Here is a 20,527-nt window from a genome sequence, read left to right on the forward strand (position 1 = left end):
GAGATCACGACCTGAGTCAAAATCAAGTCAGACTGAGCCACCCAGGTGGCCAATAGAAATTACATTTTACAACCATGTGTTATAAAGAATGAATATCATGCAGGCTGGTTTCATTATTATATATTCATCATTATTACATTCCCCCTTTTTCCCCTTATCTTAAAGTAAATTAAAATTAAAACATTATTTTATTTATTTATTTGAGAGAGAGAGAATGAGAGAGATAGAGAGCACGAGAGGGAAGAGGGTCGGAGGGAGAAACAGACTCCCCGCTGAGCAGGGAGCCCGATGCGCAGGATCATGACCTGAGCCGAAGGCAGTCGCTCAACCAACTGAGCCACCCAGGTGCCCAAAATTAAAACATTTTCATGGGATCCTCAAAGTATTGTGGGTCCTCAGCATCATGCCTGCAGAGGAAGCCTCATAGAGAAGTCTGCCCTGCCAAACATGAGTGAATTCACACACATCCAGCCCCACGTGTCATATTACAGTGATTCAATAGTATTCATAAAGTGCCCATTCTGTTATGAACATCTATCATTTACTGGACACCTTTTATGTGCCAGGCACTAACGGACGTGTTTTCCATAAATTATCTTGTTTTTTTTTTAACAGTTTTTTTATTTAAGTAATCGCTACACCTCATGTGGGACTTAGACTCACAACCCCAAGACCAAGAGTTACATGCTCTTCTGACTGAGCCAGCCAGGAGTCCCTGAGTTATCTTACTTGTATTTATTTTATCCTTAGGAAAACTGACATTGAGAGAGGTGAAGTGACTTGCCTCGACCCACACAGCTGAGGTCTGAGTGATACCAAGGTCTGTGTTCTAATCCTCTCCCCGGGGGACTATTCAGGGCCCAGTCCTTGCTTGGCAGGCACAGAGCTTGGCAGTAGTAAGACAGAGCGGCCCCACAGATGGAACAGTGTGGTGCTTACTTCCATGCCCCAAGACTCGCCCCGGCGCACACACCAGCCACCCCCTGCCTGGGCCGTCTCCTGCAGCGGAAGCCAGCTCCTGGTTTCCAGCTCCAACCCCAAGACAGTGAGACTAGTTAAACAGAGGGCTCTCTTTGCCCTCTGTGGAGCTGGTTACCCCGAGGCACCACCTCTCCCCAGGGCACGCAGTGCCCAGAGTGGGTGAAGGGCTGAGATTGTGACGGAGGGAAAGGGGAGGGTCGTGAGCCAGGATCTTTTCCCTTCTGAGTGCGACCTTATAACCTGTGCTGGCTACTGGGTGATGCAGACCCTCCTCTGACCTCCAGGAGTTCACTATGAGTGTTAGTTGTTATTTTGTCATTATTACCAGTATCTTTGCCTGTTAATGGAGGTGAGGAAAGCACCTGCTTTCCGGGCTGTTAAAAGGGTTCGATGCTATATGGTCCTCAGCGTGGTGCCTGGTACAAAGTAAGCACTCAGGAGGTTAGAGCTGACTGCTGATTGCATTAATATTGTTCCCACCACTGTAATCCAGTGAGATGATAAAGGTGTAATTTAGGGTAGAAGAGGTACAGTCACTTTAGGAGAAAGGACAGAATTCATAGACGTGGAATGATGTGGGTGAGGGTGTGAGAGAGAGGATCAGCCTGCTGGACATCCATAGATTTTGGTCAGGAGACAGAAGAGGGTCCCTCTGGAGGAGTCAGCAGGACATCGGTCCCAGAACAGGGGCAGCCATCCCTGCATTCGGCCAATCCGTGGAAACCAACCATCTCCATTTGCCCAGGATGGTCCCAGTCCCAAGAAGCCCCTCAATCCTGGGCACGCAGGACAGTTGGTCCCCCTAGAACATGCAGCAGGCACAAGGTGCCTCCTGTGACCAGCACTGGACTCAGACCTGGCCATGGACTTCATGTCCCCGGCTGAGTGAGGCTGAGGCACACTGACGCCTTCCCCTCGATGTGACACACTGTGGAATGTCCCTCCGTGGAATGTCCTTCCTCAGATAGAAATAACACTACCCTCTGTCGTTCCAAGCTCTGGTTCTTAGCTACAGCCATCAGGGAGTAAGTACTTCCTGCAGGGTTCCCCTGGGAAGTGACTCAGTTCTGAGAAACTAGAGCGTAAACTCTGGCCAGACTGACTTTTCAGCTCCTGGCATCTCCCAGCCCTCTTCCACTCCCGGGCCTTTGCACCTTCCTCGCTGCCAGGCACACTTTCCCTGCTTTGGGACCCTGCGCCAATGCCACATCCTCCAGGGAGCCCTCCCAAACTCCCAGGTCCCCGGGCAGGTGCCCAGAGCGCCCTCTGGTGTCCCATTGCGTTCATTTCCAGGAGCTGCCGGCACAAAGTACCCCAAGGTGGGTGGTTTTACACAACAGGAAGTTTTTCTTTCACCATTCTGGAGAATAAACGTTCCAAATCAAGGTGTCAGCAGGGTCATGCTTTCCCTGAAGGCTCTAGAGGGGAATCTGTCCCGTGCTTTTCTCTTAGCTTGTGGTGTTGCCAACGAACAATCCATGGAGCTCCTTGGCTTGTAGATGCCTACCCGCCCCCAGTCTCTGCCTCTGTCTTCACATGGCCTTTCGCCTGTGTGTGTCTCTTCTCCCTTCCTCAAAGGACACCAGTCATACTGGATTGAGGTCCACTCTATCCAGTATGACCTCATCCTACATGGATTACATCTACAAAGACCCTAGGTTTCCATTCACAGGTGCTGGGGGTCTTCAACGTACACTTTTGGAGGACACAGCTCAAACCATAACACCTGTCTTTGTACTTGTCAGGAAATACTTGCTGGATGAAGGAGTGCTTGGGGGCATCTCTTCTCCGCCCCCCACCCCCACCCCTACCTGAGACCAACAGCTCATGGTCCCTACTGTAGTCTCAGTCCTATGCCAGGGCCTGGCCCCAGAAGTTGCTCTGGAGAAGCTGATAATTGAAGAACATAAGGACGAAGTGCCCCACCTTTGGACAGATGGCTGATTGTCAGTGCTCTGAGACGCTTTGGAAGACCCTGGGGGAAGAGGCTGGCTTGCGTCAGGGTTGAGAAGGGACTAGTAGCTGCCTTGGTCAGGCTGAATTTACTTCTTATAAGCAGGTGCGAGCAGCTATCTACTTCCAGAGTCTTCTAGGGTGGGCAAGCCTGACTATTGCGTTATAAACTATTTTCCTTAATTTCTCCTTCATAATGAAGTTAGAGCATTCTATTGGTAGTGACAAAATTCTGTGAACAGGCAGGTTACATTGGACTTCCGGTTTCCAGTCCTGTGCGTAAGGAGCTTGGAAGTCATCCTTCCATCCTCACAAGCAGAAAGCTGAACAAACTGAAAAATTAACACCTCTTCTTAGACCCATTTGAGAAGGGACATCATGGGTCAAACCATTGCCCCCAATATTAGAGAGACAAACCAGTAGATACAGAGAATCATGACTTAGCGGAGCAGAAACCTCCACAGGGACCAGTTCAGGGGGATGTAACCTAAACATAATAGGCAAATTGCTGGAGGCTCAGTATGGACACATCTGAGAATTCAAGAGGCTAGGAGGGCCCACAGTCCAACCCTGGTCTGCCACCAGGTTGTGTCAATAATAGCGTTATCTTTTTGCTGTTTAAGGTGGGGGTTTTTGTTTTTTATTTTGTTTTGTTTTTTGAGAGAGAGAGAGTGAGAGGAAGCACAAACAGGGGGGTAGGACAGAGGGAGAGGGAGAAGCAGGCTCCCCCCTGCAACGGTACAGCTGAGGAGCTGTGACAGACACTGTAGGCCCTGCAAAGCTCGCAGTATATACTCTGGCCCCCTAAAGAAAAAGTTTGCTGACGCTGCTCTAGAAGGAGAGTGGATATAGGGCCACAAGTAACGGGCAGACAGGAATGGAGAGTGTGGCTGGGGGGGCAGCAAGCCAAAGGGACAGTGGCAGGAAATGACCTGGGACAGGTGGCCTTACATCTGATTTCACAGAGCCTTCTAGTATATGCTAAAGACTTTGGATTTTATTCTTAATATGAGGATTTAGGAAGAGAAAAGCAGCCTCTGGCATCCAGGAGCTGGCCTGGCACCCACAGATAGGACCTGAGTTGTGTTGAACGTGAACAGTTGCACAGAACATCAATATCAGACAAGGCCACACTGTGACCATAATAAATCCAGAAGAAGAAAACAACACTCTGCAATCACGTCTGAACACAGATGGACGTGAACATTGTCGAAGCCACAGGAAACCCAGCGCCCCCCTCTCTTGGTGCACAGGGTGGCTGCTTTTCCACCAAGTCTAGCCAGCCTCACTTGAGCCTGCCTCCCTATAAATATGATTACTGTGGGGCGCCTGGGTGGCTCAGTCGGTTAAGCGTCTGACTCTTGATTTCGGCTCAGGTCATGATCCTCAGGGTCCTGAGATTGAGCCCCGCCTTTGGGCTCTGCACTCAGCGGTAAGTCAAGTCGGCTTGTCCCTCTCCCTCTGCCCCTCCCCCCCGGTCATGCACGCGCGCACTCTCTCAAATAAATTAATAAATAAAACCTTAAAAAAAAAAAAAAGATCAGTGTGATATCCAACCATAAAGTGATCCCTGCTTCTGAAAGCACCAATCTAGCGTCGTCCCTGGACCCTCCCCCAAATCACTCCACCAAAGTCCAAATCCCATAATAAGTTCGAAGAGCCTCTCACTGAGACCCCAGAGCGCCCTGGCGTCCACGTTCCCTCACTGCAACTTCTCCATCACGGCTGTGCTCCTGGTGGTTTGGGGCTGAGGGCATGGACAGGGTTTAGCCGTTAGGCCTAATTTCCTGTTAATGAAAGAGAAACCAAAATAACAGCAGCTTGAACAAGATCCAAGATCCATCTCCTCCTCCCCACTAAGTCCAGAGATAACTGATGGTTCCACGACCATCAGGGGCCCAGGCTCCTTCCATGTTGTGGCTGTGATTTCCACCTCAGGCATGTGGAACATTCGAAATATATACAAAAGTAGAGCGTAGACTATACTAACCCCCCCAGTCTCCACCCATGGCCTGGCTTACCTCTATTCCCCCACCCGCTTCCTACTTCCACCATCTGGATCGTTTTGGATTATTTTGAAGCAAATCCCAGATATTATGTCGTCAATACTTCAAGAGACATCTCTAAAATAGAAGGACAGTTAAAAGGAAAGAAAGAAATCTCCAATACCATTAGCACAGCTAATAAATTACTGATTTCTTCATATCATACAATACGCAGTGTTCACATTTGTCCCTCAGATTCACTCCTAACATTTGGGGACCCTCAGTGGAGCCCACACAGTGGATGTCTAGATATTTACAAGTCTAATGCAGCTTTGCTCAGGGACATTCCCACCCCGGGGCCCACAGCCCGCTCCCCGAGGACCACCCTTGAGACACAGTGGCTAAGGATGCTGTGCTCCACCCAACCTTTCCTGCCTGGCATAGATTCAAACCTGAAATGAGAACTAACAAGTCCTAAGTAGTCCAGCTTGGGGGAGGGGAGTCCCAGGGAGGCTAGAGCGCCATTACCTGGGGAACCTGGGGTGCCTAGCTCAAAACCAAGCAGCCTCTTTCTCTCTGGTTCGCCCTGGGGGTAGAGGTGGGTTTTCTTCACATGCAACCTCCAGGGTGTGCATGCTCTCTCTCTCTCTCTCTCTCTCTCTCTCTCTCTCTCTCTATCTCTCTATCTCTGGCTCTGAGCCCCACATCCTCGGGTCAAAGAGGTCCAGTTCAGCTCGTTCTTCCCTCTCCTGTAACCCTGCTTGCTCAATCAGTTACCAAATTTTCCATACTTCCTAAGAGATTGATAAGGAATAAGCAGCTTGGTGGGTTTTTGTTGAGTGCTTGCCCCTCGGGGCGCCCAGGATGGGAGGGGGGCACCATTTATAGCCGTTTTTTTTTTGGAATCACAATCCCAGATGCCCATGCATTGCATTCAGTTGTCTCCTTTGGCTCTCAGCTTTCTGTTTTGACAAAGTCGGACCTACAGAAAAGGTAAAAGAGCCGTGCAGTGGCCACACGTCTGCCTAGCCCCCAGATTCAGCCCTCGCTCACATCCACCGCGTTTGCAACCACCTCACTCTGCCCTGCCCTTGTATATAAATGTCTTCGCTGAATCTTTTGAAAGCAAACTGCAGACATCCTGACTCTTCACCCCTAAATGCTTCATGTGCTTCCTAAGAATGCCATCCCCCCACATAAACACCCCTCATTATCACCCTCAGAGAAATTGACCAGTGATTCCATCATGCCCTCTGATGGACAAGCCATATTCAGGTTTCTCCAGCTGTGCCACAGATACCCTTTAGGATACCATTTCACCGTTCTTGTCTCCAATCCAAGGGGTCACATGTTGCATTTGCTTACTGGGTCTCTCTGGCAGCACCGCCCCAGACCCCCAAACCCTCACCTCTTTTTCAGTGCTGTGGTCTAACCCCCCTGGAGGAGAGAGGGAAGAAAGGAAGGCTGGAAGGAAAAGTCTCAGACGGCAGTGCAATTCTTAGAAAAGCCTCCCTTTCTCTCTGTCTCTCATGAATAAGTAAAGAAAATCTTTTAAAAAAATAAATAAAAATTTTAAAGAAAGAAAATTTCAGCAAAACCAGTGGGAGTCCTCGGGAGTGCCCTGTCTCCCAGCGACAGCCGACCTCCCTGTCTTTCAGACAGTGGCTGGGGCAGCCAGGGAAGCACATGGAAGCCCGGCCTTAGTGCTAAGGACCTGGGATGTATTTCTGAGCACGGCTGTCTCCTCAGTCAGTTAGGCTCCTGCCAGTCAGAGAGACACATTATTGTGGCCTCCACAATGGTACTGCCTTTTTTTTTTTAACCTTGGTGATTTTTATTTAATTTTAATTTTTTAAGGTCATTTATTTATTTAATTTATTTATTATTATTTTTTCTTTAAGTAGGCTCCGTGCTGGGCTTGAACTCAAGACCCTGAGATTGGGGGCGCCTGGGTGGCTCAGTCGTTAAGCGTCTGCCTTCGGCTCAGGTCATGATCCCGGGGTCCTGGGATCGAGCCCCGCATAGGGCTCCCTGCTCGGTGGGAAGCCTACTTCTCCCTCTTCCACTCCCCCTGCTGGTGTTCCCTCTCTCGCTGTATCTCTGTCTGTCAAATAAATAAATAAAATCTTAAAAAAAAAAAAAAAGACCCTGAGATTGAAACCTGAGCTGAGATCAAGAGTCAGACACATAAAAAAAGGGGAGGGGGCACCTGGGTGGCTCAGATGGTTGGGTGTCTGCCTTTGGCTTGGGTCATGGTCTCCTGGTTCTGGGATTGAGCCCTATGTCGGGCTTCTAGCTCCCTGGGAGTCTGCTTCTCCGTCTCCCTCTGCCTCTCCCCCTGTCTCTCTTTCTCTCTCAAATGAATAATTAAAATCTTAAAAAAAAAAAAAAAAGTCAGACACCTAACCAACTGAGCCACGCAGGCGCCCCTAAAGATTTTTTTATTTTTAAGTAATCTCTACACCCAGTGTGGGGCTCAAACTCACGACCTAGAGATCAAGAGTTGCACATTCCACCGACTGAGCCAGCCAGGCGCCCCTAAACCTTGGTGGTTTTTAAAAACCGTTTTATTGAAATATAATGCTAAGCACGTACCGTCTAACTCAACCATTCCAAGTGTACTGTTCCCTGGTTTTTAGTATGGCCACACCACAATCTAATTTTAGAACATTTTCATTACACCAAAAAGATAGCCAGTAACCGTAGCAGTCAGTCCCCATTTCTGCCCCCAGACTCCCACCCCTAGCCCAAGGCAATCACCGATTTACTATCTCTAGAGCTTTGCCTATTTTGTATAAATGGAATCGTGTAATGTGTGGTCTTTTGTGATTGGCTTCTTTTACTTAGCACAACGTTGTCAAGCTTCATCCGTTTCGTAGCAGGTGTCAGAACCTCATCCCCTTTTATTGCCGAATGATATTCTATCACATGGATTTACTACATTTTGTTGATCTAGGGATGTCCCTCCCCACTCATGTTCTCTCTCCCTCTCTCAAATAAATAAATAAATAAATAAATAAAACCTCTAAGAAATGAAAATAAAGAGAATTTGTTTTGCCATGTAAGTTTCTAGCTGATAAACTTTCTGTATCCTTGAAACACTTGTAATTATCCCTGATATTTGTTGTAGCCATCCTAGTAGGTGTGAAGTAGTATTTGCCCAATGACTAAGGATGTTGAGCATCTTTTCATGTGCCTATTAACCATTTATGTATCTTCCTTGGAGAAATTCAGATTTATGATTCACAAATACTTACCCCCATACTTTTATCTTTTCACTTTCTTGATGGTGTTCTTCGAGGCACAAAAGTTTTTAATTTTGGTGAAAGCCATATTATCTGTTCTTTTCTTTTGTTGCCTGCACTTTTGGTGTCATACCTAAGAAACTGTCTTCTAAGTCAAGATCACAAAGATAGACTTCCAGTTTTCTTCCGGGAGTTTTATATTTTTGGGTCTTGTATTTAGGTCCATGATCCACTTTGAGTTAGTTTTGTGTATGTTGTGGGGTAGGGGTACAAATTCATTCTTTTTTTTTTTTTTTAAAGATTTTATTTATTTGACAAAGAGAGACACAGAGAGAGAGGGAACACAAGCAGGGGGAGTGGGAGAGGGAGAAGCAGGCTTCCCGTGGAGCGGGGAGCCCGATGCGGGACTCGATCCCAGGACCCCGGGATCATGACCTGAGCCGAAGGCAGATGCTTAACGACTGAGCCACCCAGGCACCCCGGGGCATTCATTTTTTAAATGTATGTCTTTTAATTCTCTTTTAATCTACCATGCCCTGGACCTTTTTTCCCTTTTACTTTATTTGTTGAAGAAACAGGGTCATTTGTGGATCACCTCTCCATGGTGTCATCTAACACATTCTTCTGTCCCTTGTGTTTTAGTAATCCAGTGGCATGGTCTGATTCAGATTTGGTTTTAGCACAGGAATAATTTGCAGGAGGTGTGTGTGTTTCCGGAGTCAGAACATAATGTAGGGTTGACTCTCCCTGTGATGTTAGGGGTCATTCATGATCTTTACCTGGACCTCCCCCACCCCCAGCCCTTAGAGGTAATTTACATTTTGAAAGGGTCACTCTGATTGCTGCGGTTCAGGGGGCTATAGGTGTGAGGGATAATCATGCAAGAAAGCACTTGTTGCCATGCCTGGCACAGAGTGACCAGTCAATAAATATTAGCTCTTACTGTTGCTGTTGTTGTTGTTGTTGTTAGAGCTGTGTGTGGGGGACCCACGCCCTGGCCTCGGAGCCGTTTTTTGGCCAGAACGTTCTCCTCCCTCTCCTCTGCCCTGGAGGAGAAGTCACCAGTGTCCCAAGGCTCTGGGAGGCATGTTCAGGAATGTGACGGCCATCCATTTGCACCTGGCTGGGGTCTTCCAGAGAAAGAAGGCTGGAACTTCTCTCGCTCGGTGCTTGCACCAGACTGTAAGTGCTCTAGCCCCATGTGTTTTGCTGCCCAACCCAGGGCCCCTGTGATCTGGCACGGTCCTGGCTTCAAAGCTGTGCATGACGCTCTTCTTTCAGGTTGCCTTCCCTGACTGTAGCCTGGAGGGGACCTTTGCCTTGCCTCTAAGGAGGACTTGTAGCTCTGCATCTGAATGGTCTGCGTGGTGCTGTGCTACCTCCCCATCATCCCCTAAGCCCAGCCCAGTGTTCAGTACACAGTAGGTGCTCAACAGACATTGGCTGAGGAATACATTACACATAAGGCCAAGAACAGGCACTGTTTCCTCACTTATGCAATCACTGTGTGACATACTTGAAGGTGACACCTTTGAGTTCCCCCAAGTTTCTGTGGTCCCATTATATTTACCTCCTTCCTATTCTCATTCACCTCCTTTGTTCTCTCTCTCTCTCTCTCTATGCCTCTGTACCCCCTACCCCTTGCCCCACCCCAACCTCCTCAAACTTCCCTTGCTCCAACTTGCATCCCCCATCTCCCCGACCTTCATCTTCATTTTTTTAAGATTTTATTTTTAAGTCATCTCTACACCCAACATGGGGCTTGAACTCACAACCCCGAGATCAGGAGTTACATGTTCTACTGATTAAGCCAGCCAGGCGCCCCTCTATTTTTTTAAATATGATGCATCCCCAATTCAAAAATAATTCCTTATAGCATTGAAACCATGATACCATCAGTGTAAGATACACTGTTATTGTATGGACTAGTAAAGCGGGGCGGGAAATGCCAATTAGACATGCTAGAGATTCTGAGAAACATTTGAATTCAGAGAACATGCAAGGCCAAAAAAAAAAAAATGCCCATATCAGAATCAATCCAAGATGCTGTGATCTCCATACAAAAAAATTGGAACCATAGAAAAGCATACACATGGGGCACCTGGCTGGCTCAGTTGGAAGAGCATGCAACTCTTGATCTCAGGGTTATGAGTTTGAGCCCTACGTTGGGTGTAAAGATTACTTAAATACATAAACTTAAGAAAGAGAGAAAGAAAGAAAGAAAGAAAGAGAAAGAAAAGCACACACATGAGATTAAATCACCTATAATTCCACCACTCAGAGAGAACCTTTGTTAACATTTTGATGTATTTCCCTTCCAAACTTTTTTTTCCGTCCACTCATATATGGTTATAGAAAAATGTACGTGTATACAAATATATAGTAGGGTATATTTTTTACAAAACATACTCATACTTTTTACTTTTACTTTTTACTTTTACAAAACATACTGTTTTGTAGCCTGTTTTATTGATGTCGGCATATCCATTGATAGATATTCTTCTAAAATAGATATTATTCTTCTTGGGTACCTGGCTGGTTCAGTAGGTAGACCATACGACTCTTCATCTCAGGGTCGTGAGCTGGAGCCCCAGGTGGGGCGTAACGTTTACTTTAAAAAAATTATTTTTAAAAAAACGCGATTTTTCTCATCTATAAAATGGGACCAGCCAGACTGTGCTGAGTTTAGCAAGACCATCCTAAAGAGGAGCCGCTGCCGTCAAGTTGGCAAGCTCTCGTCTCCCTCCCTCTGCCCCTCGCCCCCGCCCCTCTTCCTCCTCAGTCCTGCCTAACTGGTCAGTATCTGGTCTGAGTCCACCCACACTTGGAGCCCGGCTGGTGGGTGGGGCAAGTGCGGCGGCCGGAATGGGGCGGGGCCAGGCCGGAGGCGGGCTGGAGCCGGTCCTGCGCTCGGAGAGTGCGGATCTGCACCCCTCCCACTAGGGGGCGGGGGCTGGGATCAGGTAAAAGCCCCATCTGCAGCGCTCTGACCTTCTGCTTGCTTGGTCTCCAGTTCGCCATGGCCAAGCGGCTCCCGGCTCGCAGGCTGGACGGGATTGACCACAACCCATGGTGAGCTCGGCAGGGCTGGGGAAGCATGTGGGTGTCCCCTCGGGCGTGAGGGCGGGACAGGGCTGGAGGTGTCTGGGTTTGCAGTAACCGGGCGGTACAGAGGACGGCCACCGTGCCCCGGACTGTGAGATTTGCAGCCACGGCCTGGGAGACGTGAGACCGGGAGCAGCAGGCCTGGTTTCGAATCTCAGCTTCACCCCGCTTGGCTGTGGCGCCGGGGGTAAGGGGGGAGACTCACCTGCTTTTACCCAGGCACCAGGCTCGGCGCTTTCCAGGGATTATTTTATTTCCCACTTAGTACAGAGTAAAATACACTAAGTAAGATAAGGTAAAATACAGGCAGCTCTGCGCTGGAATTTGCTGAGGTTAATTTCTTTTCTCTGTTGACTTGTTCTAAATATGAAAGAAGCATGTGCCCATTGTTACTGCTAACACAACGGATGCAGTGGGAAGGTGTGTAAGAGAAATGTAGGGATTTTTCCTGATCCCTCCCCACCACCTTTGGCCAGCAGCACAGAGGCTCAAACTCAGAAGTTAAGAGTCACATGCTCTACCCACTGAGCCAGCCAGGCGCCCCAACATCCCTGTACTTTCAAAAAAAAGTTGTTGGCTGTTGTTTTTACAAAACATGAGACCCATTTTTTTTTCTTTTTCTTTTTCTTTTTTAGAGAGAGCGAGCAGGCGTGGTCACATGGGAGGGTTGGGAGATGGGGGGAGGGGCAGGGGGAGAGGGAGAGAGAATCCTAGGCAGGCTTCATTTCCAGCAAGGAGCACGACGCAGGGCTCGATCTCACGACCGGGAGAGCAGGACCTGAGCCAAAATCAACAGTTGGACGCTCAACCAACTGAGCCACCCGGGCGCACCCCCCCCCATTTTTTTTTTCAAACCCCCCTCGTGTGCAGCACTTTGTGCTTTGCAAAGATCTTCCGCCTGATGCTCCATGGTGTTTGGGACAGAGGAGCCAGGCCCAAAACTCCTCTAGCCCCAGCCCCACTCCTGTAGCATCCAGCTGCCCCCTGGGTTGTACCACGTTCCATCCTGTCTGTGACAGAGGCTGGTTCGCCTCGTGGGCCTTTGCAGGTAAGGTAAGAGTCCAACTCCAAGGGAGGAAATGACAAGGAGGCAGGCTGGGAGGGGCAGCAAGACTCTTTCCTGACTCACAGACCTGGCAGACTCTTGAACCCAACACCCCCATTATGCAGAAGGGGAGATTGAGGCCAAGAGAGGCCAAGTCTCATGCAAAGGCGGGGCAGGGCAGAAGCAGGCCTGTGGAGAATGTATGGGACGGGGTGGGGGGGTTGCCGGGGGACGAAGGCCATGGTAGTCAGGACAAAAGGGCCCCAAGTTCTTGCTAACCCCAGAGTGGTGGCCTGAGGATCGGGACCTTAGAGACCCAACCTAGAGGGCAGCTGGTCTCTGTAGGGCACTTGAGCCTGGTTCCCCTGTTCCAATCACGATGGAACATCCGCCACCTGATTTTGCATCTCAGCTCTACTCTCAGCTGCTATGTGACTCTGGGCAGGTCACTAGCCTCTCTGAACCAAAGCAACTTCAGAGGTATTGTGGGGCTCTGGGGAGAAAATGACAGATTTTAGATGAAACAATATTGTTAGGCAAATTCAACACAGCCAAGGCTGACTTCTCTGCCCGCAACCAACCTGCAACCACACACCAGGCTCCTCATCCAGCCTCTCAGCCTCTCTCTGTTTCCCTGAGGAGGTGGCCACAAGCCAGGGCCAGAAGAAAGGTTGTTGGGGGCCAGAAATGGCAGATGGCGGGGCTGGTGGGGCCCCAGTCTGTCCAGGCTAATGGTCTAGAGCATAAACTTTGCTTCCAACCGATGTTGAATCAAAGGTTGGCTGGGCCATGAACTAACTGGGAGTCCTTGGGCAAATCACCGCCAGCCTCAGCTTCTCCGTCCCCATTGTGACTCAGGAACAGGACATACGTCATATGTATGGGAAGGTTATTGAGCACACATTTCAAACTGTGGTTCGTGAAATCCACTTAGGAAGTCTCAACAAATATTTCTGAAGAATGGGTAGGATAGGGGCCCCTGGGTGGCTCAGTCAGTTGAGCGTCTGGCTCCCAGTCTCAGCTCAGGACTTGATCTCAGGGTTGTGAGTTCAAGTCCCATGCCGGGCTCCACGTGGGGGCATGGAGCCTACTTTTAAAAAGTAGGATGCAGGATTAGCACAGTGCTTGGGCTACCTGATCCCAAAGCGAGGACCAGTTTTGACCCATCTCAGCAGGATCTCAACTGGAGCAGATGCTAACCATCCAGTTTTTCTGGAATGAGCCCAGGGCATGGTTCCTCCTGCCCCGGATGAACAGGTGGAAGTTTATTTGCCCTGGAAACAGGTGGAAGTCCAGGTCTGGGCGGACTGGTGTCAACTCTCCATTTGTTGCTCAGGGTGGAGTTTGGCAAAATGGCCAGTGAGTATGATGTCGTGAACTTGGGCCAAGGCTTCCCTGACTTCCCACCCCCAGACTTCGCAGTTCAAGCCTTTCAGCTCGCCCTCAGCGGTGACTTCATGCTCAACCAGTACACCAGGGCATTTGTGAGTCTCTCTGCCGCGCCTGGGGCCCTGGGACACAGGCCTCAAGGAGGCCCTGGGGGAGGAAGGGTCAGGCCTTTCTGAGCATCAGGCCCACGTGGGTGTCGGTGTTCTGGAGTAGAGTCCAGAGAAGTCAGTGTGACTATAGTTCAGTGTTCACCAAGTGTCTCCTCTGTTCCAGGCCCTGGGACAGCTCATGGTCTGGGCAAAGACAGACAAAAAAACCATGAGCTGGGAGCTCAGGGTCTAGTAGGAAAAGCAGACCAAATAAATAAAACAAAAGCAGAACAAAGGTATTGATATACTGTGATAGGGGAGGATGGGGTGCTCTGGGAGCAGGAAGAAGGGAATGAAATCTGGGGAGACCAGAGAAGGCTTCCTGGAGGAGGTGACCCGTAAGCTGAGTCTCGAAAGACAAGCTGCTGACTGATCTGACTCAAAATCCAAACTCTTTATGTAAAGGTCACAGAGTAGGTATTTGCCAGTCCTTGGTTGAGTAAGGCAGTAAATGGTTCTTAAACTTTGGTATGCATCAGAATTACCTGGGGAGAATTTCCTCCAATTCCACCATCCAGAGATAACTACGACCAATAGTTTGCTACTTTGCTGAGCGTTTAGACTTTTAAACTTTTAACTTTTTAACGTGCTTGTATAAACGCACACACACTCACATAATGAGATTTGCGTTTTTTTAGCACAAATGGACTCGTACTATAATGCTCTGTTGCTTGTTTATTTCACTAAACAGCATGTCATGGGCGACTTTCCATGTCAGAATAGTTTCATTCTTTCTAAGGGCCACATAGTATTCCCTTGCCTAGCTGTGCCATAATTTATTGAACCAGCCCTGCACTGATGGGCTCGTTTGGCTCTGTCACTATTATAAGCAATGGCACAGTGAATATTTCTGTATCTATATTTTTGTACACATGTGTGAGCGTTTCTCTGAGACAAATCCCCAGAAGTAAAACTAGAGAGTCAAAGGGTGCAAGCATTTAAAAATGTGATGGATGTTGTCAAACTGCTTTCCAAAAAGGTTTACCCACATCCCCATCAACACACTGGTCTCATACTCTTGCCAGCCGTGGGCATTATCCATCTTTTTAATATTGGTATGTTCTTTTTTTTTTTTTAAGATTTTATTTATTTATTTGACAGAGAGAGACACAGCGAGAGAGGGAACACAAGCAGGGGGAGTGGGAGAGGGAGAAGCAGGCTTCCCGCGGAGCAGGGAGCCCGATGTGGGGCTCGATCCCAGGACCCCGGGATCATGACCCGAGCCGAAGGCAGATGCCCAACGACTGAGCCACCCAGGCGCCCCTAATATTGATATGTTCTTTTTTTTTTAAAGATTTTATTTATTTATTCATGAAAGACAGAGAGAGAGAGAGAGAGAGAGGCAGAGGGAGAAGCAGGCTCCCAAGGAACAGGGAGCCCGATGCGGGACTCGATCCCAGGACCCCGGGATCATGGACCTGAGCCAAAGGCAGATGCTTAACCATCTGAGCCACCCAGGCGCCCCATATTGATATGTTCTTATAGCAATATTTCATTGTTGCTTTTATTTGCTTTTCTTCAGTTATTGGGCATCAGTCCTTCTTTCATGACCGACTCCATTTTCTCATTTGGGTCTGTATCTTTGTCTTGTTGTTTTATAAGAGCTCTTTATAGATTAAACATCTTACCTCTTTCTCTTAGTTTGCAATGTTTTGTCTTTTAACTTTGCTCCTGGTATATTTTGCCATACAGAAATTTTTAATTTTTACATGGTCAAGTCTGGTTGAGTGAATTATTTAGTGAAGTTCTAGACCTTGGGGTTTCAGTCCTTTGGCTTAGCCTCGAGTGTTTTATAAGTGTCCTCAGCAAACAAGTGTACAGATCCAACTTGGATCTGTGGACAGTGCTCCACAAAGTCATGCACTCTGTCCGGTTCTCCACCAAATCCTAGCCCTGGACTTTGGGCCTGCACGGAACAGGTTTGATGGCCAGCACTGGTGGAGGAAATGAAAGAACTCACCATATAGGAGCCCATTTTGCCTCAGGCCTGCTGCTGGAAAGTGCTAGAACTGCCTGAATGCAGCTGAGCAGGAGCGTGGGCCCAAGGTGAGCCAGGCGACTGACTGCTGCTGTCCTGGCAGGGTTACCCACCCCTGACAAAGATCTTGGCAAGTTTCTTTGGGAAGCTGCTGGAACAGGAGATAGACCCACTCAAGAACGTGCTGGTGACTGTGGGTGCCTATGGGGCCCTGTTCACAGCCTTCCAGGCCCTGGTGGATGAAGGAGATGAGGTGAGTGAGCAAGGCTCGGGCTGGGTAGGGATGAGGGGCAAGGGGCGATACTGACCCCAGCTAATCTGACCCTTTTGCTAGGTCATCATCATAGAGCCCTTTTTTGACTGTTATGAACCCATGACATTGATGGCAGGGGGTCACCCTGTGTTTGTGACCCTGAAGCCGGTGAGGATGCTGGTTGGGGTATGGGTGGGCAGAGGGGTCCAAGGAGTGTGTTGTGTTGGCCCCTGGGAGGTGGGAAAGAAGGAAGGAAAGGAGGCCGGTTGCTCCAGGATGGGGAGGGGTATCCAGAGTCCCAGAGGAGAGAGGGTGGGGACAGATGCCTATGAAGGCAGGCCAAATCCTTGGAGCTGAATGTCAGGTAGCTTATTAATTGCTGCCCCCTTCCACCTCCTCTTACAGAGCCCTACCGGGGATGGGGAACTGGATTCTGCCGGCAACTGGCGGCTGGACCCCACAGAGCTGGCCAGCAAGTTTACCTCTCGTACCAAAGCCCTAATCCTCAACACGCCCAACAACCCCTTGGGAAAGGTACCTGAGAGACCTCCTTTCAGGGACCCCTCCAGACTGGGTTCAAGTCCCTGCTATGTTACTGATTTGCTGCATCGGGCCTCAGTTTCTTCATCTGTGAAATGGGAGGGCAATGTGTAATGAGCTCTGAGGACCGAGGCTCCCCAAGGTCCCAGGGACAAGGGCAGGAATCCCCTTGGAAGGTATAAGTGCTGGCCGGTGGAGCAGACTGGGTGCCTCCATGACCCCGGAGACCCTGGGAATGGTGACTTCACCTCTCGGAATGTCTTCTCATATGTAAAATGGGAACATGACAGAACTGATGTACAGGAAAATCCAGTTGTCCAACTGGGTGTCTCTCCCCTCATATGACCACTGCACTTAGGACACTCTGACCCCAGGTGTGGGGGACCCCACACCCGGCAATTCTGCAACACCAGCTGGGGTAGCATCAGATCCCATAGGTTAGGGCTCAGTCCCACAAGGCTGCCCACCCTTCAGATGCCAGCCCTGCTTGTCACCTCTGCTTCTGACCAACGGGCTATAAATTTGAGGTTCCCACCACGTCCTCCTTGGGTTCTATTAATTTGCTGGCACCGCTCACAGAACTCAGGGCAACACTTAGGTTTACTAGTTTATTAAAGGATACAAATGAGAAAGGAGACAACAGCTAGATGAAGAGATACACAGAGCGAGGTCTGGGAGGATCCTGAGGAGCTGCGTCACCCTCCCAGTATATGGATGTGTTCACCAGTCTGGAAGCACTCCAAACACTGTACTATTGGGATTTTGTGGAGGCTTCCTCACATAGGCATCATTATTATAATTTTTTAAAGATTTTATTTATTTGAGAGAGAGAGAGAGACAGAGCACCTGTGCATGAGCCGGGGGAAGGGCAGAGGGAGAGGAGGAAGCTGACTTCCCACTGAGCAGGGAAACTGACCCTGGGATCATGACCTGAGCTGAAGGCAGGTGCTTAACCAACTGAGCCACCCAGGTGTCCCATGATTAATTATGAACTCATTTCCAGTCCCTCCCTTCTCTGTAGGATGCAGGTGGGGCTGAAATTCCAAGCTTGTAATCGGGGCTTGGCCGTTCTGGTGACCAGCCCCAATCCTGGAGCTACCCAGGTGCCCACCCAGAGTCACCTCGTTAGAACAAAAAACACTTCTCGTGCTCTTTTCATTTAGGAATTTACTTGGGCTTTAGGACCCCTGTGTCAGGCGTCAAAGACTGAACATTAGAACAAGAGATGCTCCCAGTGCCCCTGTGACTTGAGACATTTACAAGGGTTTTAGGAGCTCTGTGCCAGGAACCGGAGGGCAGAGACCAACATGTATGTTTTCTGTTAGCTCGCAGCAGACCTCCCAGGGTCAGTGTTGCAAGGGATTCAATAGGATGGGATGGAAAAGCCCTTAGCAGCGAACTCGGTGGTATCCGTTCATCTCTCTGAGCAGACCTCTCTGCTTGGGGGTGGTCCCCACAGGTGTTCTCCAAGGCAGAACTGGAGCTGGTGGCCAGCCTGTGCCAGCAGCATGACGTGATCTGCATCAGTGACGAGGTCTACCAGTGGCTGGTCTATGACGGGCACCAGCATGTCAGCATTGGTGAGCCATGCCGGCCTGGGGGCCTCCATTCCCGTGGACATTTGTGGCAGGGCCCTGAGCCCAGTCTGGGAGTCCGAGCAGGCCCCATGATTAGGCAGTGACCTGGGGCAGTGACTTTGCCTCTCTGAGAGCAGGAGGTCACAAGGGCACAGCCTCCCGGGGTGGTCATGAACAGGAGCTGAGATGAGCCCTGGAAATAGCTCGGCACATAGCAGGGGCCGGGGTGCCGAGAGCCCGAGTGTGTGCTGGGGGCCCGGCCACCACCCCTCCCCTGCCCCTCACCCCCGGTCTCAGTAGCTACTCTCTTTGGCCTTGGGCAGCCAGCCTCCCTGGCATGTGGGAACGCACCCTGACCATTGGCAGCGCTGGCAAGAGCTTCAGTGCCACTGGCTGGAAGGTGAGTCGATGAGGGTTGGGGTACCTCCTTCCCCCATGATCCGGGGCAGGCGAGGCTGCACTGGGAATCAAGAAAGGGGCTGGCCAGGCCCTGAAGGGCCTCACCCCCTCCCCGTGTTCCCGGTCCAGGTGGGCTGGGCCCTGGGCCCGGACAGGCTCATGAAGCACCTGCGCACCGTGCAGCAGAACACTGTCTATCACTGTCCCACGCAGGGCCAGGTGAGGAGGGTCAGGGCACCCTGCCGTGGGGGGCGGGGCCGCCACAGAGCCCGGTCCGATCACGCCACTAACCGTCCCCCCCCCCCCCCGCCCCGTGTGCACACCCGCCCTCCTCAGGCCGCGGTGGCCCAGAGCTTGCAGCACGAGCAACTGCACTTTGGCCAACCCAGCAGCTACTTTGTGCAGCTTCCCCGAGCCATGTGGCGCTCCCGGGACCACATGGTTCGCAGCCTGCAGTCTGTGGGCCTGAGGCCCGTGGTCCCCCAGGGCAGCTACTTCCTCATCGCAGACATCTCAGACTTCAGTGAGCAGGACTGGCCAGGCTGGGCGGAGGGGGGCCGGGTGCTGGAGGTGGCCCAGGGCTCAGCATGGCTTCTGCCCTCCAGAGAGCAAGATGCCCGACTTGCCAGGTGATGTGGATGAGCCCTACGACAAACGCTTCGTCAAGTGGATGATCAGGAACAAGGTGGGCGGGGCTCGGCCAGGGCCCCTGTGGGTGCTTTTAGAGGTCGAGCCCCTATCCAGCCCAGCCTCTGCCATCAGCCCTAGTACCGGGGTGCATCTGTGTCTGGAATTTGCCAAAAGATGCTGTGTGGGCTGGCAGGCATCCCTGGGCTCTCAGGGCCTCGGCCGTCTTGTCTGTACGGTGCAGAGTTGGTGCATTAACCCCGAGCTCATCCAGCTCTGAGCTCTGATCCTAAGGCTGATTTCTTCTCTGGCTCTGCCCTGACCTGCCACGTGGCGCTGCCCCCCTTGGCAGCCTCCACCTCCCCTCTGTACACAGGGAGGGACTGGGAACGATGCTCTGCCATTCTTTTCCGCTGACCTTGACCCAGCACTGAGAGGTGCTACCCCGAAGCTAACTATCCCTGCCTCAGCCCATCGTGGGAAGCTCTCTGTCCCCCAGAGTCAAAGCCTGCCATGCTGTGGGGCAGGGTTGAGGCATGGGCTTCCTCCTCCCCAGGGCTTGGCGGGCATCCCGGTCTCCGTCTTCTACAGCTGGCCACATCAGAAGCACTTTGACCACTATGTCCGCTTCTGTTTTGTGAAGGTAAAGGACGGGGTTGGTGGGGAGAGAGGGCCTCCTCAAGCTCCCCGTGGCCCACTGGTGGTATGGGGAGAGGGGTAGGACCGATCTGTGTTGGTGCAGGATGAGTCCACGCTCCAGGCCCTGGACGAGAAGCTGCAGAAATGGAAGGATGAACTCAGGCCCTGACGCCGCCTGCTCGTCCCGGCCCCACCTGGTTCCTGAATGTTCTTTGCCAGGGTGTCAGCCCTTCCCAGGTTCGACGTAGATTGAGCTGGGGGTCCCCTTCTCTGCGACACAGGATGTCCCCAGGGAAGAGCCCTCCTTCTTGATCTTGGTGGATTCAGGAGCACTTCCCACAGTACCTATATTCCTGTCATAGTGGTGAGGTGCACCTGACCTGGGCCTGTTCCTGCTCCTCCCTAGATTGGGTCATAGAGTCTTGGGTCCCCTCTGTACTCTCCCCAGACTTGTCTGGGACTCAAGGGACAGAGTCCAGCAGCGTACTGGCCTTGAGTCCCGGCCCTGCTCTGGCCCCGGCCCTGCACTGGCCCCAGCCTAGGCTCTGGCATCGCACCCTTTCTTTCTCTCCTTAGATAACCTCGGGAAGTGGTCTTTAGGCTTGAGTCCTCAAGCCAGTACTTTTCACCCATAATAAAGCTTGAACTTATTTAGACCCTTA

The 20,527-nt window shown here is 50.7% G+C and overlaps 1 protein-coding gene across 3 annotated transcripts in view; it reads left to right on the forward strand.

Moving 5' to 3' along the window:
- The window catches only part of KYAT1 (kynurenine aminotransferase 1), a 32,973-nt gene extending 12,446 nt beyond the window's left edge, over window positions 1-20,527 (forward strand). The window contains exons 2-14 of one of the 3 annotated variants that reach the window (XM_025888127.2): window positions 9,135-9,346; window positions 11,178-11,236; window positions 13,651-13,798; window positions 15,934-16,083; window positions 16,165-16,251; window positions 16,489-16,617; window positions 18,083-18,203; window positions 18,524-18,600; window positions 18,729-18,818; window positions 18,936-19,122; window positions 19,205-19,284; window positions 19,783-19,869; window positions 19,969-20,527. In XM_025888127.2, coding sequence (XP_025743912.1) covers window positions 9,251-9,346; window positions 11,178-11,236; window positions 13,651-13,798; window positions 15,934-16,083; window positions 16,165-16,251; window positions 16,489-16,617; window positions 18,083-18,203; window positions 18,524-18,600; window positions 18,729-18,818; window positions 18,936-19,122; window positions 19,205-19,284; window positions 19,783-19,869; window positions 19,969-20,034 — 1,377 coding nt within the window. In that variant the 5' untranslated portion in view covers window positions 9,135-9,250 and the 3' untranslated portion in view covers window positions 20,035-20,527. Of the gene's footprint in view, window positions 1-9,134; window positions 9,347-11,177; window positions 11,237-13,650; window positions 13,799-15,933; window positions 16,084-16,164; window positions 16,252-16,488; window positions 16,618-18,082; window positions 18,204-18,523; window positions 18,601-18,728; window positions 18,819-18,935; window positions 19,123-19,204; window positions 19,285-19,782; window positions 19,870-19,968 lie in introns of those variants that run through there. The other 2 variants (XM_025888128.2, XM_025888129.1) reach the window with 2 other exon arrangements.

This window comes from Callorhinus ursinus, unplaced genomic scaffold, assembly GCF_003265705.2.
Source record: "Callorhinus ursinus isolate GAN/ISIS: 27379988/994484 unplaced genomic scaffold, GSC_fseal_2.0 scaffold24, whole genome shotgun sequence".
NCBI classification, from domain to species: Eukaryota; Metazoa; Chordata; class Mammalia; order Carnivora; family Otariidae; genus Callorhinus; species Callorhinus ursinus.